This window comes from Hyperolius riggenbachi, chromosome 1, assembly GCF_040937935.1.
Source record: "Hyperolius riggenbachi isolate aHypRig1 chromosome 1, aHypRig1.pri, whole genome shotgun sequence".
Lineage (NCBI taxonomy): Eukaryota > Metazoa > Chordata > Amphibia > Anura > Hyperoliidae > Hyperolius > Hyperolius riggenbachi.
The window spans coordinates 406,373,230-406,387,441 of NC_090646.1; the positions used below are offsets into that span (position 1 = coordinate 406,373,230).

The following is a 14,212-nucleotide window of genomic DNA, read 5'->3' on the forward strand; positions in this document are numbered from 1 at the left end:
TAGAGTATTAATAATATTAATGCCAATCAGGCTCCATTATTGGGCTATCTATTGAGAGAGACACTTTTTGGTACATTTGTATAACCTACCGTACTCTATTCATAACAATATTTGAAGTGCACTTCTACAAGCTACAAATGTATTCCTTTTTTAAACAAACATTTTTTTCATACCAGGCAGCTTTACTTGAGAGACATCGATCTCAGCCATTAGCCAAACTTGCTGCATATACACATACCTATAAACATCTGCTGGTGTCTTCAGGGCAGGCAAGAAACACTCTTATTGGTTTTATTTCTTTTCTTAACAGAACACCACATGAATTAAATATTATAGATATATCAAGAACAGTTCTTATGTAATATACTTACCATAGACCTTATTTTTAAAGTCTCTTTCTTTGTACCATCCGCGCTGTTACTATGAAGAAAAATAGTCACGGTAAGGTCCAATCTCACTGAGTGAATAAAGCCATCCATCAACTTTATCAAATATCTACAAAGCCTTGACATACTTTAGGCATAGTACACTTATGCTGCGTACACACTGAGATTTTCTGGCCGATTTACTGACAGATCGATTATTTCCAACATGTCTGATTTGCTTTCCGATCGATTTCCGAGCATTTCCAGATTGATTTCCGAGCACTTTAATACGAAATCGATCAGAAAATGCTCAGAAATCGATCAGAAAGCAAATCAGACATGTTGCAAATAATCGATCTGACAGTACATCGGCCAGAAAATCTCATAGTGTGTACCCAGCAATTATGCTGGGAATACAAGGTGCGTTCTTGCGGCTCGATTCTGCCGCCCGATCGACTCACCCATCTCGATTTCGCGCCCGATTCTCTTATCTTCCATTCATTTTCCTTATCTTTTCCCATTGTTCCCTATGCGAAATCGAGCACGGAAGCGATCGGGTGGGAGATTGGACATTGTCCACCACGCCTCCCTTGAGAAAGCTGGCCACCTGCCAGCGAAACATGTCAGGCTCGTTTGGCGTGGATACGCTTTGCAGCTAGATGCTGAACCCCCTGCTACCTTGCCGGATTATGCCACACCTCGCGACCAGGTCACCGCAATAGGCTCTATCAGACCCATGGGATCCACCGTCATTGAATTGAAACCTGCATCAAGGTACACGCTTGTGAGCCGGTAACATCGCTCACCACCTGCACGGTAGCCATTTTTGGCTGGATCCCTTACTTGCCTGATATCACAGAGACCACTATCCATATCATCTCAAAACCTCAATATAGTGGGGCCAATCCTGCTGATTGCGTGGCCAGCTTTGGACCACTGAGTGACACTCATATGAGGTATTTTGTTTGCCGAGATCCGTGTGGACGTTTTGATATCATCTGGTCGGTAAGACAAGATAAAATTTATGCTGTGCATGTACGGAATATTGCCTCACTGGCTCATATTGGCCAACAGTGCTGCATGTGCTTTGCTCTCCTTTGGCTTAGCTGCTGATAAGACATTCATCTGAGACATATCTCTATGGCCTAATATGCTGGAACTTTTTACTAGCAAAAACTAGTGCTTATTGCTGTTACTAAGCTATGAGAACTTGGGGACACGTTCATTAAATGTTCAAGCAACAACCAATTCAGTCTCTATTCGCTAGTCCCTATGGACATTAAGATCTTCTGTTTAGTTGGTCTGGTGAATGAGCTGGTCTGGTGTGTGAGTGTGAGGGCGCCGGTTTGACCGCAGGGTGGCCACCTAGCTGTATATTTTTAACTTTAGTTATTTTTTGAGAGTGTTTTTGGATTAATAAAGTATTTTTTGATATTTTTGTAAACCATGTGTTGATTGTTAGTTCCACTCCCCTTATTTTCTCTATCCTATTATTTACAGGGAGATTGGACATGTCGGAAATTATCAATCGAGCCATCTTAATGGCTCAAAAACGTACAGTGTATTCCCAGCATTAGGGTGGAAAATCTAGGTCTATCTAATGCTGGCAGCAGATAGATGGCCCATAGAGTTGCATTGGATCTAATGGTCGAATAATGCACTCAGATAGATTTCCAATAGATTTAAATCTGAAGTCTATTGGAAAACTGTTCCTAGTGTGTGGCACACATCAGATAGATTCCTGTCAGATTGCACTTGACAGGCATCTGACAAATCCATCTGATGTTCGAATCTACTGCAAATCTATAAGTGATATAGATAGATTTACAGCAGATTCGACCATCAGATGCCTGTCAGGTTGAATCTGACAGGAATCTATCTGATGTGTGCCACACACTAGGAACAGATTTCCAATAGATTTCAGAATGAAATCTATCTAAATGTATTTGGACCATTAGATCCAATGCAACTCTATGGGCCATCGATCTGCTATCAGCAGCAGATCGACCTAGATCTTCTATCCTGTGAGATAGATCAAATCCATCGAAATCGATAAAAATCTGATCCATCGAAATCGATAAAAATCTGATCGATCGATTCTATAGAATCCATCGATCAATGGCTGAAATCGACCAGTGTATGGGCCCCTTAAGACCTGCAGCCAACATTCTGGGCACTTGATTGTCTGAATAGATATCCTGATCAGTAATCAATCAGGAGGGAAGGTGAAATCAAGATACACACTTCCTTCCAATCTTTCACTACCAAACAAGTTCCAGTGTATTTCTGTCATTTTGCATGAACTGGTTGTACACGTACACACACGTACACACACACACACACACACACACACACGTACACACGTACACACACACACACACACACACACGTACACACGTGCACACACACACACACACACACACACACGTACACACGTGCGCACACACACACACACACGTACACACGTGCGCACACACACACACACACACACACACACACACACACACACACACACACACACACACACACACACACACACACACACACACACACACACACACACACACACACACACACACACACACACACACACACACACACACACACACACACACACTTTGGTTATTTGTTGTTTTTATTGGGTCAGATCACTTGTACGATCAAAATAAGAATATAGGCTCACGTGAACAATGCTTTATAATGCCTTACCATTGACCTCAATAGTCACAAAAGCAATTTAAATGAGGCATATTTAAAGGGAACCCGAGGTGAGAGACATACAGAGATTGATATATTTATTTCCTTTTAGACAATGCACATTGCCTGGCTGTCCTGCTGATGCACTGCTTCTGATACTTTTAGCCATAGAACCAGAACAAGCATGCAGATCAGATGTCTATGACAAATCTGACAAGATAAGCTGCATGCTTGTTTCAAGTGTATGATTTAGACCCTACTGACCATACAGATCAGCAGGACTGCCAGGCAACTGGTATTGTTAAAAGGAAATAAATATGGCAGCCTCCATGTCCCTCTCACCTCGTGTTTCTTTTAAATGCATGCAGCACAAACCAAAGTTTGTTGATACATTGGCAAATGCATGTTTATGGGGCTCAACACAAATTTTACTAAGAACACAGGCAGTCTCTTACTTACAAACATTTTATGTTCTGGGAGATTGCACCTTTTTTTATTATTTAGTTAGCGCTAGGCTAGCTACATCATAAAAAAAAATTAGATAAAAAAAAAAAACCCGCCAGGGAGGGTAGTGTTCAATTCAACTCCATTTTCTTCTTGGAGATTAGATAAAAACTGATAAAACAATGTAATCATGCACTATTCAGAAGAACATCTTTTAAACCCTAGTTCCACCTCACATTTTCCAAGCATTGTTAAGCAATGTTTTGTGAACTAAAAAAAAAAAAAAAAAAGGTAATTAGGAAGGAGCCAGGAGGGTGCTTAGGTCACCTCACCTTGCCTCTTTTCCTCCTGTGCAATGATGATCTCTGCGCACAGCACTATACTGCAGTCTCACAATGATAAAGATTGGCTGAGCTGCAAAGCTGGCCAGATAAAGTCAATCTCTAAGCAACAATAGGTGAAAGAAGTTGGGGTGACTTGATACATCTCTAGGTCACACAAATGACTTTTTGAAAATAATTATCTCTAGAACAGCTGTATGAAGTGGAACCAATGTGGAAGCAAAAACATCAGAGGTGAACAAAGCTTGCAGAAAATTATACATAAGTACATAAATATTTCCCTTATCTTTTAGAAATCTGCACGGTTTTACAAAATAGGTTATTTAATTTACTAACATAACTAGGACTGTTCATTTCCACATGACTCTCACTTTACTGAATTATTACAGATATTAGGACACACACAGGTATGGCCATGCAGACATGAGCAGAATGCGATTACTTACGCAAAGTCTCCTCCAAGAGTACAAATCAGATGTGCCCCAAATACACTCCATAGAGAAAGGCCTCCACATTCCCAGGTCACCATGACAACACTATTATCAGGTGACCACCGTATTAACTTGACTGATCCAGTCTTGTTCCATATATCTAGTAACACCAAATGCATTGTCAGTTTCTTACATAACATACCAATGCATATACTATATATCTTGTGATTAGATCTACAGTAACAATGTAAACAGGAATAAAACTTAACCAGTCACAAAATGTGTTATACTTTACTCAGAGATAAGTTAACAACTCTAAATGAAAAAGTAGGAACATGTAAATAATGCTTGTGGTACCAAACAATATTACCTACATGCCCCAGCTCCATAATCTATAGCGTCACGTTTTTCTGACTCCCTCACTTGTCTGTCTGAACATCCCACCTCTTTAAAGGGAACCGGAGATGGGTCCACAGAAATACAGGGCTGTGGAGTCGGTACAAAATTCTGCCAACTTAAACTCAAAAATGGCTCTGACTCAGAATCCTCGCCTAATACTTAACAGGGCTGTGGATTTTGTGCAAAAATCTGAGTCTGACTCAGACTCCCGAGTTTATGAAACCATGGCTCCAACTCAGACTCCAGGTGCCCAAAATTGCCCCGACTCCGACTCCACAGCCCTGATGAAATATACAGGTACATACCGGGGGATACCTTCAGCCTGATCGCTCCCACGTCATTCTGTTCAGACTCCCCGTTCACCTGCAATTGGCCACGGAAAGTCTTTTGGTCCGGGCCAACTGCGCATGGGCGCCTCGGTCGCGCACACGCTCCCATCGCAGGGAGTGCTCCTCGCAACGGTAGCGAGAAAGGGGAGCATGTCGGGCCAGACTGTGCTCGTGTCGACTGGCCCCAACTGGATCATTTTCCAGGGCCAGTTGACGGGCAGTCAGAAGAGGACAGCGTGGGAGCGATCAGGCCAGAGGGGGCTGAAGAAAGCCCCAGGTAAGTATATTTTGTTGCTGTGGTCCCATCTCAGGTACACTTTAAAGTTACGGGCTACTGGACAAAGTGGCTAATGCTAAGTACACACAATAATATTTTCTGTCAAATCAATTCTTTCTGACAGGTCCAAACTGATTTCCGATTTCCAGTTCACTTCTACACAAAATCAATCAGAAAATTGATTGGAAATCAGATCGGACTAAATAATCAATCTGACAGTATACCTGACAGAAAATCTCATTGTGTGTAACAAGCATATAGCCAGACATACACTGTGTTATTTAAGCTAGATCAGGTAAATGATCAATATCTTATGGATATTGATCATTTGCCTGGTCTACCACCTTGCAATCAAAAAGGTTATGAATATCAATCAGACTTCTACAGTTGCAGGCTTTTAACTGCAGTAGAAAAAAAAAATCTACCTGTTGCTCACATACCATGGATGTTCATGGCACACCACACTTCAGCTGGCATGTATTTCACCAATCACATTGCAAATCCATTTTAAAACAATGTTCCAAGCAATAAAACTGGGACGGGTGGGTGGTATGAGGGATGATGGTGGGAGGTATTTTCCGTTTAACAATGCGTGGTCACAGGTACGGGACATTGTGCAATGACTGAGTTATGAATAATTTTTAATCTGTCTTGGTTCTATTGTCATGTAACCAGTTGGAGAATAACAAGATGTTGTACATCATATGAAAAAGACTAATAACTTTTTGAAAAAAAACAAAGCTACCTTTAGGAGACAAGTTGCTAAGCACCTGCTAACTATTGCAATCTAACATCTGCCAGATAAAAAAACATCATACACACCAAAGGATTGCAGTCGCCTGGCAAGGATCCAGACTTCATAAAATGGCCATAGATTGTTGCTTTACAGCCTACCGCTGCTGCTCTGTTCTGTTGCATGCCCCAATTTCAGCCAAGCTCTAGCTGTCACACTAACTGCCTTACATGTAACGCTAGAATACTTTGGTATACAGTGTAATTCATGGTTGACTCAATGACTGCAAGCTGCACAGGTACCATGGCTGTAAAACAAGCCCAAATTGTCATCCTCCATTACCAGGATTGACAGATGGTATGAGGCGAGTGTGGTTATATGCTTGTGTTTAGTTTTCGCTAAACATGAGGTTCTAAATTATGCCAGATATCTCCTCTAATCTAGTCTAGTAAAAAGAGATTGCTCAAGAAGCCTTGTGGTTCCTTGAGATGCAACTTTACAAACTGTAGCTGTGCTGCCATGTTTTTTTCTAGGAAAAAATAAAAAAACTTTCTCCTTCCAAACAAGCCATTATAGTTCAGGCTTGTTTCTAATTGTACTGAAATTAGCTTTAACATTATAGTCTGTAGAGTATGAAATATGGCTCATGGGTATCTTGCAATTTCACAGAACCTTGCAGAGTCTGAACTCTGCTGAGACCTTCACTCCTGGGAAAACTGACAACTGTCTTGTATGTTTTCCCACACGATTATTATTAACAGTACAAGGATGGACTTAAATTTGTTAGAAAATTGGCTGCTACTCGCCCTCTTAATTCTTACAGAAATAATGCGGATGTACTTAAAGTGGAATAAAACTCTGACCTCACATTCAAGAAGACGTGTTTTCCGACATTTATTACCCATTCAGTTACCATACTTGCTTTTGCGCACAAGTAATATTGCCTGTTTACAAATTACAAGTTCCCAAAGAACAGTTTATCTGCTCTGAAAGCTGCCATAGCATTTTATTCATAGATTTTAATATATAAATACAGAGCTATCTAGTGAGAATTTCTCATCTGTCTCTGCTTGTCAGCTCAGTGCAGTTCTGTTTCAGTTCTGGCTGGTTGTAACTAATTGTAAAAACTGAGGAATGTAAACAAAATATGTTATCTCCTCTTTTCGATGTGAATCACAAACTGAAGGCGCTTTCCACACAGAAGGAAATGCAGTGTTTAACTGTTTGAATGCTGTTCTGCTACAATTTTTTTGTGATAGTAAATTTAAGGCTGTAAAATAATCTTTTAAAGCAAAGAAGAAATGTTTCGGAGGACTTTACATTTTCCACACTTCTGCATCTTGTCTTACTGTAGCCTTTGTTTAATAGTGACAGCGTAATATGTGAGGTGTTGTTTTTTCATCAGAGAATGTATTTACTTATGTAAAGACCTGCTAAGGATCAGATTTTTTTAGTAAGTCTTGTTACACAAAACCTTAGAACTAAAAAAGGGTGTGCTTTATTTTTCTCTTGAATGTAGTTTGTTTGCTCATCCTTGATGGTGGGATTATTCTCAGTGTTTTCCATGACATAAATATCACAGAGGCAGGGTCATACAATACAAATCAATTCTTACCTGGATACTGCTTTGGAGTTAGCTCCAATTTGTGGGAAAACTGCATAGCACCCGTTGTGATGTCTATTGTATACACTAGCACTGTGCCACTAGGGATAAAGAGTAAACATGCACTTGGTTAATCTTATATAGAGTAAAATTCCTGCAAATGCAAAAAGGTATATTCTGTGTGCATGGATAGGGAACTGGCTAATGGACAGAAAGCAAAGAGTTGTGGTCAATGGATCGTACTCAAAATGGGAGACTGTTAGCAGTGGGGTCCCACAGGGGTCTGTACTGGGTCCAGTGCTCTCCAATTTATTTATTAATGACCTAGTAGATGCAGTAGTGAGCAATGTTTCCATTTTTGCAGATGATACAAAATTGTGCAGAATCATCAACTCTCAGGAAGATAGTGTCATATTGCAACAGGGTCTGGATAGGATGGCTATATGGGCACATACATGGCAGATGAAATTCAATGTTGAAAAATGTAAAGTCATGCATTTTGGTCGTACCAATGGTCTAGCACCATACAAAATAAATGGATACAGTTGGGGACATCAAACTTGGAGAAGGACTTAGGAGTACTCATCGACAACAAGTTAAATAATCGTACTCAATGCCAAGCCGCTGCAGCTAAAGCTAACAAAATTTTGGGATGCATTAAAAGGGAAATAAAAACTCGAGATGCTAGCATAATATTGCCCCTGTTTAACTCTCTAGTAAGGCCACATCTGGAATATGGAATTCAGTTCTGGGCACCACATTTCAAAAAAGATATTGCAGTTTTAGAGCAGGTGCAGAGACGAGCAACAAAATTGATACGTGGGATGGAAGGTCTCGCTTACCAAAAAAGGTTAGATAAACTGGGTTTATTTAGTCTAGAGAAAAGACGCCTTAGAGGAGATCTAATTAACATCAATAACAATAACAATAACAACATGTATAAATACATCAGAGGGCAATATAATAGCTTGGCGGATGAGCTTTTTGTCCCTAGGCCTTCTCAAAGGACTAGAGGACATGATCTGCGCATGGAGGAAAAACGTTTTAGCCATTTATTTAGGAAAGGGTTCTTTACAGTAAGAGTGATTAAAATGTGGAATGCATTGCCACAGGAAGTCGTTATGGCAAACTCTATACCTGCATTTAAAGGGGGCTTAGATGCTTTCCTTGCGTTGAAAGACATCCATGGCTACAATTACTAGGTAATGCCTAATGATGTTGTTCCAGGGATTTTATCTGATTGCCATCTGGAGTCGGGAAGGAATTTTTCCCTTTTGGGGCTAATTGGACCATGCCTTGTAAGGGTTTTTTCGCCTTCCTATGCATCAACAGGGATATGTGAGGGAGCAGGCTGGAGTTGTACTTTGTACTGGTTGAACGCGATGGACGTATGTCTTTTTTCAACCAAAATAACTATGTAACTATATTAGAAAAGCAAATTCTTTCAAAGTATAATGATGAATGGATGATTTCACACTAACAAAAGCAAAGGTAAACTTACAGCATGAGAAACATTACCCAGTTAAACTCCATTATGCACTGAATGAACGTATTACGCGGTTTTGTACAGGCTGTCAGTTCTAATGGCTTTACGCATCACAGAAAAATGCTTAAACGGTGTGAAAAAGCCCTAAATCTATGGGGTGATTACACTGATAATTTGAGCAATAGTGAAAAGTCAGCTGAGAACCTTTAAAATAAAATATACGCCAGAGTACACGTAGTCCCCGGTTTACCAATGCCCGACTTACGAACGACCCACTGATACGAACGCCCGCTGAACCGCCGTGATGACAACGTCACGCAATCGGCGTCTACCTCTTCTGCTGACGTTTTTGAAGCAGAGTAGGCACAGTGGAAGGTAGATAGAGGACATCTCACCTGTTCCACAGCGGTAGAAGGTCCCAGCGTGCAGCCCGGAAGCTGCGCGGCCCGTCCTCTCTCTCTGTCCACTGTTCCCCGTCGGCTTCTTATGCGTCGCATAATGATGCAATCAGGAAAAGCCCCCTAGTGTTGGCGCCTCCTGATGCGTCATTATGAGACGCATGAGAAGCCCCGGGGGGACAGTGGACGTAAAGAGAGGTCGGGCCGCGCTGGGACCTTCTACCGCCGTGGACCAGGTGAGATGTGCCCTATCGGCCTTCCGCTGCGCCTACTCTGCTTTAAAACCGGGGGCAAAGGTGGCTGACACAGCATCCCGACTTAAGGACGGATTCAGGTTAAGAACGAGCCGACAGTCCCTATCTCGTTCGTTAACCGAGGACTACCTGTATATAACTTTGCTTATTTTTCTGAAATTACCTAAAATCTGGTAACCTCCACTTTTAAAAGCACTAGATTCCTTTGCTTGGAGGAAAATAATGCAGACAAAATTAATTTTGCGGGCACTGGTAGGATGGAATTTACCTGGAACATCCAAACGCCATTAATCTGTACTTGTTATTAACTGCCACGCATGTGCCATCAACAACATCTGGGGCCCAAACTCCATGGACTTGCTGTAAAACACAGAGAAAGCTGTCATACATAGTAACAGTAACAATCAATAATATCCCGTGTCTTTATTAGTTATGTTTCATAAATAAAGAAAAGACTCCTAAGTTTCAGATTAAAGAGCCACAAAAGTAAAAACTAGCCACACTGAGCGAATCGGTTTTTGGTGAAGCAGCAATGTAGAGAATTCTGCATGTCCATCTTTGCTGCATAAGAAAATTAAAAATTCTGACAGATTTCAAACTATGCAGCGTTTGCAGAGTTTCCAATTTTAGGCACAAAGCATACTTATTAGATCAATCTCTGCAGCAATCTACTAATCAGGCCTGTTTGGTAGAGTGACTTGATGGAAGCCACTCCTTAGTAAAAGGCACATGGAAGCCGGCCTGGAGTTTGCTAAAAGGCACCTGAATGATTCTCAGGGCACGAGAAACAAAATTTTCTGGTCTGATGAGGCACAGATTGAACTCTGACTTGAATGCCATGTGTCACGTTTGGAGGAAACCAGGGCACCCCTCATCACCAGGCCAATACCATCCCCACAGTGAAGCATGGTGGTGGCAGCATCATGCTGTGGGGAGGTTATTTAGCGGCAGGAAGTGCGAGACTAGTCAAGATAAAGGCAAAGATGACTGCAGCAATGTACAGAGACATCCTGGAAGAAACCTGATGCAGAGCGCTCTTCAACTCAGACTAGGGTGACAGCTCATCTTTTAGCAGGACAAGACCCTAAGCACACAGCCAAGATATCAAAGGAGAGGCTTCAGAACAGCTCTGTGAATGACCTTGAGTGGCCCAGACTTGAATAAGATTGAACATCTCTGGCGAAATCTTAAAATTGCTGTGCACCGACACTTTCCATCCAACCTGATGGAGCTTGAGAGGTGCTGCATAGAGGAATAGGTGAAACTGGCTAATGATACATGTGCCAAGCTTGTGGTATCATATTCAAAAATACTGGAGGCTGTAATTGCTACCAAAGGTGCATCAACAAAGTATTGAGCAAAGGCTGTGAATACTTATGTACATGTGATTTCTCAGTTTTCATTTTTAATAAATTTGCCAAAACCCCACCTAAACTTTCTACATGATGTCATTATGGGGGTGTTAAATGTAGAATTCTGTAGGGAAAAAATGAATTTAATCCGTTTTGGAATAAGGCTCTAACATAACATAAAATGTGGAAAAAGTGATGTGCTGTGAATACTTTTTCAGATGCACTATATATCTGGACACCAAGACCAGCGCACTAAAATGGTAAATGGTTAGAGAAGGGCAAATTACGAGGATTTGGGCTCGGTTTACTTTATCTTCTCTCCATGCGGATAAGCGTGGACAAGTTCAGTTTCTGCTCCGCCCTGTTTTCACATCGCAATCGTGTCCGCACTCGGCTGCGTTGCACCATAAATGGCTATGGGCAGCGCATTTGCTTGTCCAGTAAAAACGTAGCCGTTCAAGACTGCATTAACTCAACTCAAATCTTAAAGATTTTGGATGACTCCTGGTGGCTGAGCTTCCAACCGCCAAGATTCTGTAATGAGAGAGACCAGGAGCCCGATGGTGCAGTATCATTAGGTATATGGATAAGAACAGAGTAATGAAATATACTCACAAAGTTGCACTACTGCAAGGCTCTGTCAGTAGTTGCACTCCTGCAACCACCCACAGAGCCTACGAGAAACGTACCATTCCCGTTTGATGGCTCTCTTTGGGTTATTAAAACACATGGTGTCAATACTTTACCCCGAAGGGTTGAACTACTGCTAAAAGGAACTGTAGGAGAAGCTCAAAGATATTCAAATATCTAAATCATAAAATTAATAGGAGTAAATTTGCCTTACCACCATTAGATTGTAAGCCTTTGGCAGGGCCCCCCCTCCCTTAGTGTGTCCTCCTTAATTTTGCTACCCCAGCAATGACACCCTTCTCATGGACTAAGGCCTCGATTCATAATTGTCTTTGAGATAACTTTTTCCAGTTTGTTAAATTACCTAATTCGAAGTTTATCGATTTCTAGTTGTATTCATCAAGGTTTTTCTGCATTCGGTGTGAATTCGATAAAATATTGATAACAATTCGGTAACCACTCGGTAACGTGTCGATATTTCCATTTTACAGCAGTAATTTAACACAAGGCCATAAGATTCCCATGGAATTGTGGGTAAAAGGCAGTCCTTTGAACACCACGTAGCAACATTCTGAATAGGGCTTAAAGGACTTCCGAGTCCAAAAGGAAGAAAAATTACACTATACCTTTTTATTAGCAGAATCCACGGAGGACGTCCTGCACGTCCCCCACTCCATTCCGCCGTCAATGCAGGCCTTTCCGTTTCCCCAGGGCATGGCCGACCCCACCGAACGGGTCGCATCGATTCCACCTCTAAGATGGCCGCCGCCTTGATCCGCGGCTGCGCAGTACGCTTTGCTGCGAGTGCGACTGCGCAGTGATGTGAGCACGCCCGATGTACACTTGGGGAGCATGTCGGGACCCACTACGCGGCGGGAGGCGGGCTAAAGGCTGCGCAGTCGCACTCGCGGCAAAGCGTACTGCGCAGCCGCGGATCAAGGCAGCGGCCATCTTAGAGGTGGAATTGATGCGACCAGTTCGAAGAAGTCGGGCCGGGCCATGCCCTGGGGGAACGGAAAGGCCTGCATTGATGGCGGAACGGAGCAGGGGACGTGCAGGACGTCCTCCGTGGATTCTGCTAATAAAAAGGTATAGTGCAATTTTCTTCATTTTGGCCTCGGAAGTCCTTTAACACCTGGACCAGGATTCTGGAAGTGGTTTGGGACATTCACACAATTTCGCCAGCTGCGGCTTGAAAGGAGCCTTTTCTAAAAAAAATATAGTGCAGCTAGCAAATAAGTTAACCCTAGCACTGCCTTTGTTCTCTTACAAGATGATTCAAGAGAAATGCAGATGTCCTGTTATAGCAAATTAATCTATTCTCTTGCAAATTGATATGGTTCTAGACCTTATTCTTGCCCTTCTGCGCCTTTGAATCACTCTCAGCTGATACATAACCACTTCAAATGGCTCCATCTTCTCTGTCAGCAATGATCTGACAGGAATAACGACAGAGCAGTGAAGGAGATAACTAATCCTAAATGTAACGCTAAACCACGCCCACTTTCATTTTCATGAATTGCACTTTCTTCCGTTTTAACGCATCACTAACGAATTATTACCGAATGCTCGCTAACAGCTGTAGATAAATTTGATGAATCCTGAAATCAACTTAACGAATTCGGTATTTTACCGAGCTGTCGTTAACAAATTCGATAAGTCTTGATGAATCGAGGCCCATCTCGGACTTGATTTGCTGAGTCTCTGTAAAATGCATTGTATATCCTGATTGCATGTATAACCTTGCGCTAGGTTGTAAAACCGTTTGCTACCGCTCTGTCTGTCACCCCTTGTTACAATGTATGTACCCCTATTTATTGTCCAGCGCTGCGTAATATGTTGGCGCTTTATAAATACAATGCATAATAATAATAATAATAATAATAATAATAATAAAAGAACAAACCATTTTTGGTAGGAATACATTTTAATGCTGCACAAAAGATAATGTGTTTCACGGGTACTGGCCCGCTTCCTCAGGTCAATAACAAGTGCGTCTGCAACAGTAGTGGGTGTGGGCACCCACTACTGTTGAAAAAGAGGCACCCACACCCATGACTGCTGCAGACTTAGGCACTTGTTATTGACTTGAAAAAGTGGGCCAGTACCCATGAAATAAGTTGTCTTTTGTGCATCATTAAAATGTATTACTACCAAAAGTGGTTTGTTCTTTTATGGAGGCAAGACAAATTTACTCCTGTATTTTATGATTTAGTAATTAGAATACCTTTGGGTGCCTCCTACAGTTCATTTTAGCAGATCTTAAAGACCCAAATGTGCCGAAATTTATGTTAGTATTACACACGCTATATTCAGGCGCCACAATACGGATGATTTACTAAAGTTGAAGAAAATGAAAGTGAACTATTGGATTATTTTTTAAGTATCTGTCATTAGGTGACAAGTGTTTGCAACCTCACCTGTTTATGGCAAATATTACTGAAATGCTCACACTACTGCCTTCCTGTGCAGG

The 14,212-nt window shown here is 41.7% G+C and overlaps 1 protein-coding gene across 1 annotated transcript in view; it reads right to left on the reverse strand.

Moving 5' to 3' along the window:
* The window catches only part of RIC1 (RIC1 homolog, RAB6A GEF complex partner 1), a 190,859-nt gene that overhangs the window by 85,873 nt on the left and 90,774 nt on the right, over positions 1–14,212 (reverse strand). The window contains exons 7-10 of the mRNA XM_068235469.1: positions 10,026–10,117; positions 7,632–7,720; positions 4,294–4,438; positions 372–420 (exon numbers count right to left, since the gene is read on the reverse strand). Coding sequence (XP_068091570.1) covers positions 372–420; positions 4,294–4,438; positions 7,632–7,720; positions 10,026–10,117 — 375 coding nt within the window. The remainder of the gene's footprint in view (positions 1–371; positions 421–4,293; positions 4,439–7,631; positions 7,721–10,025; positions 10,118–14,212) is intronic.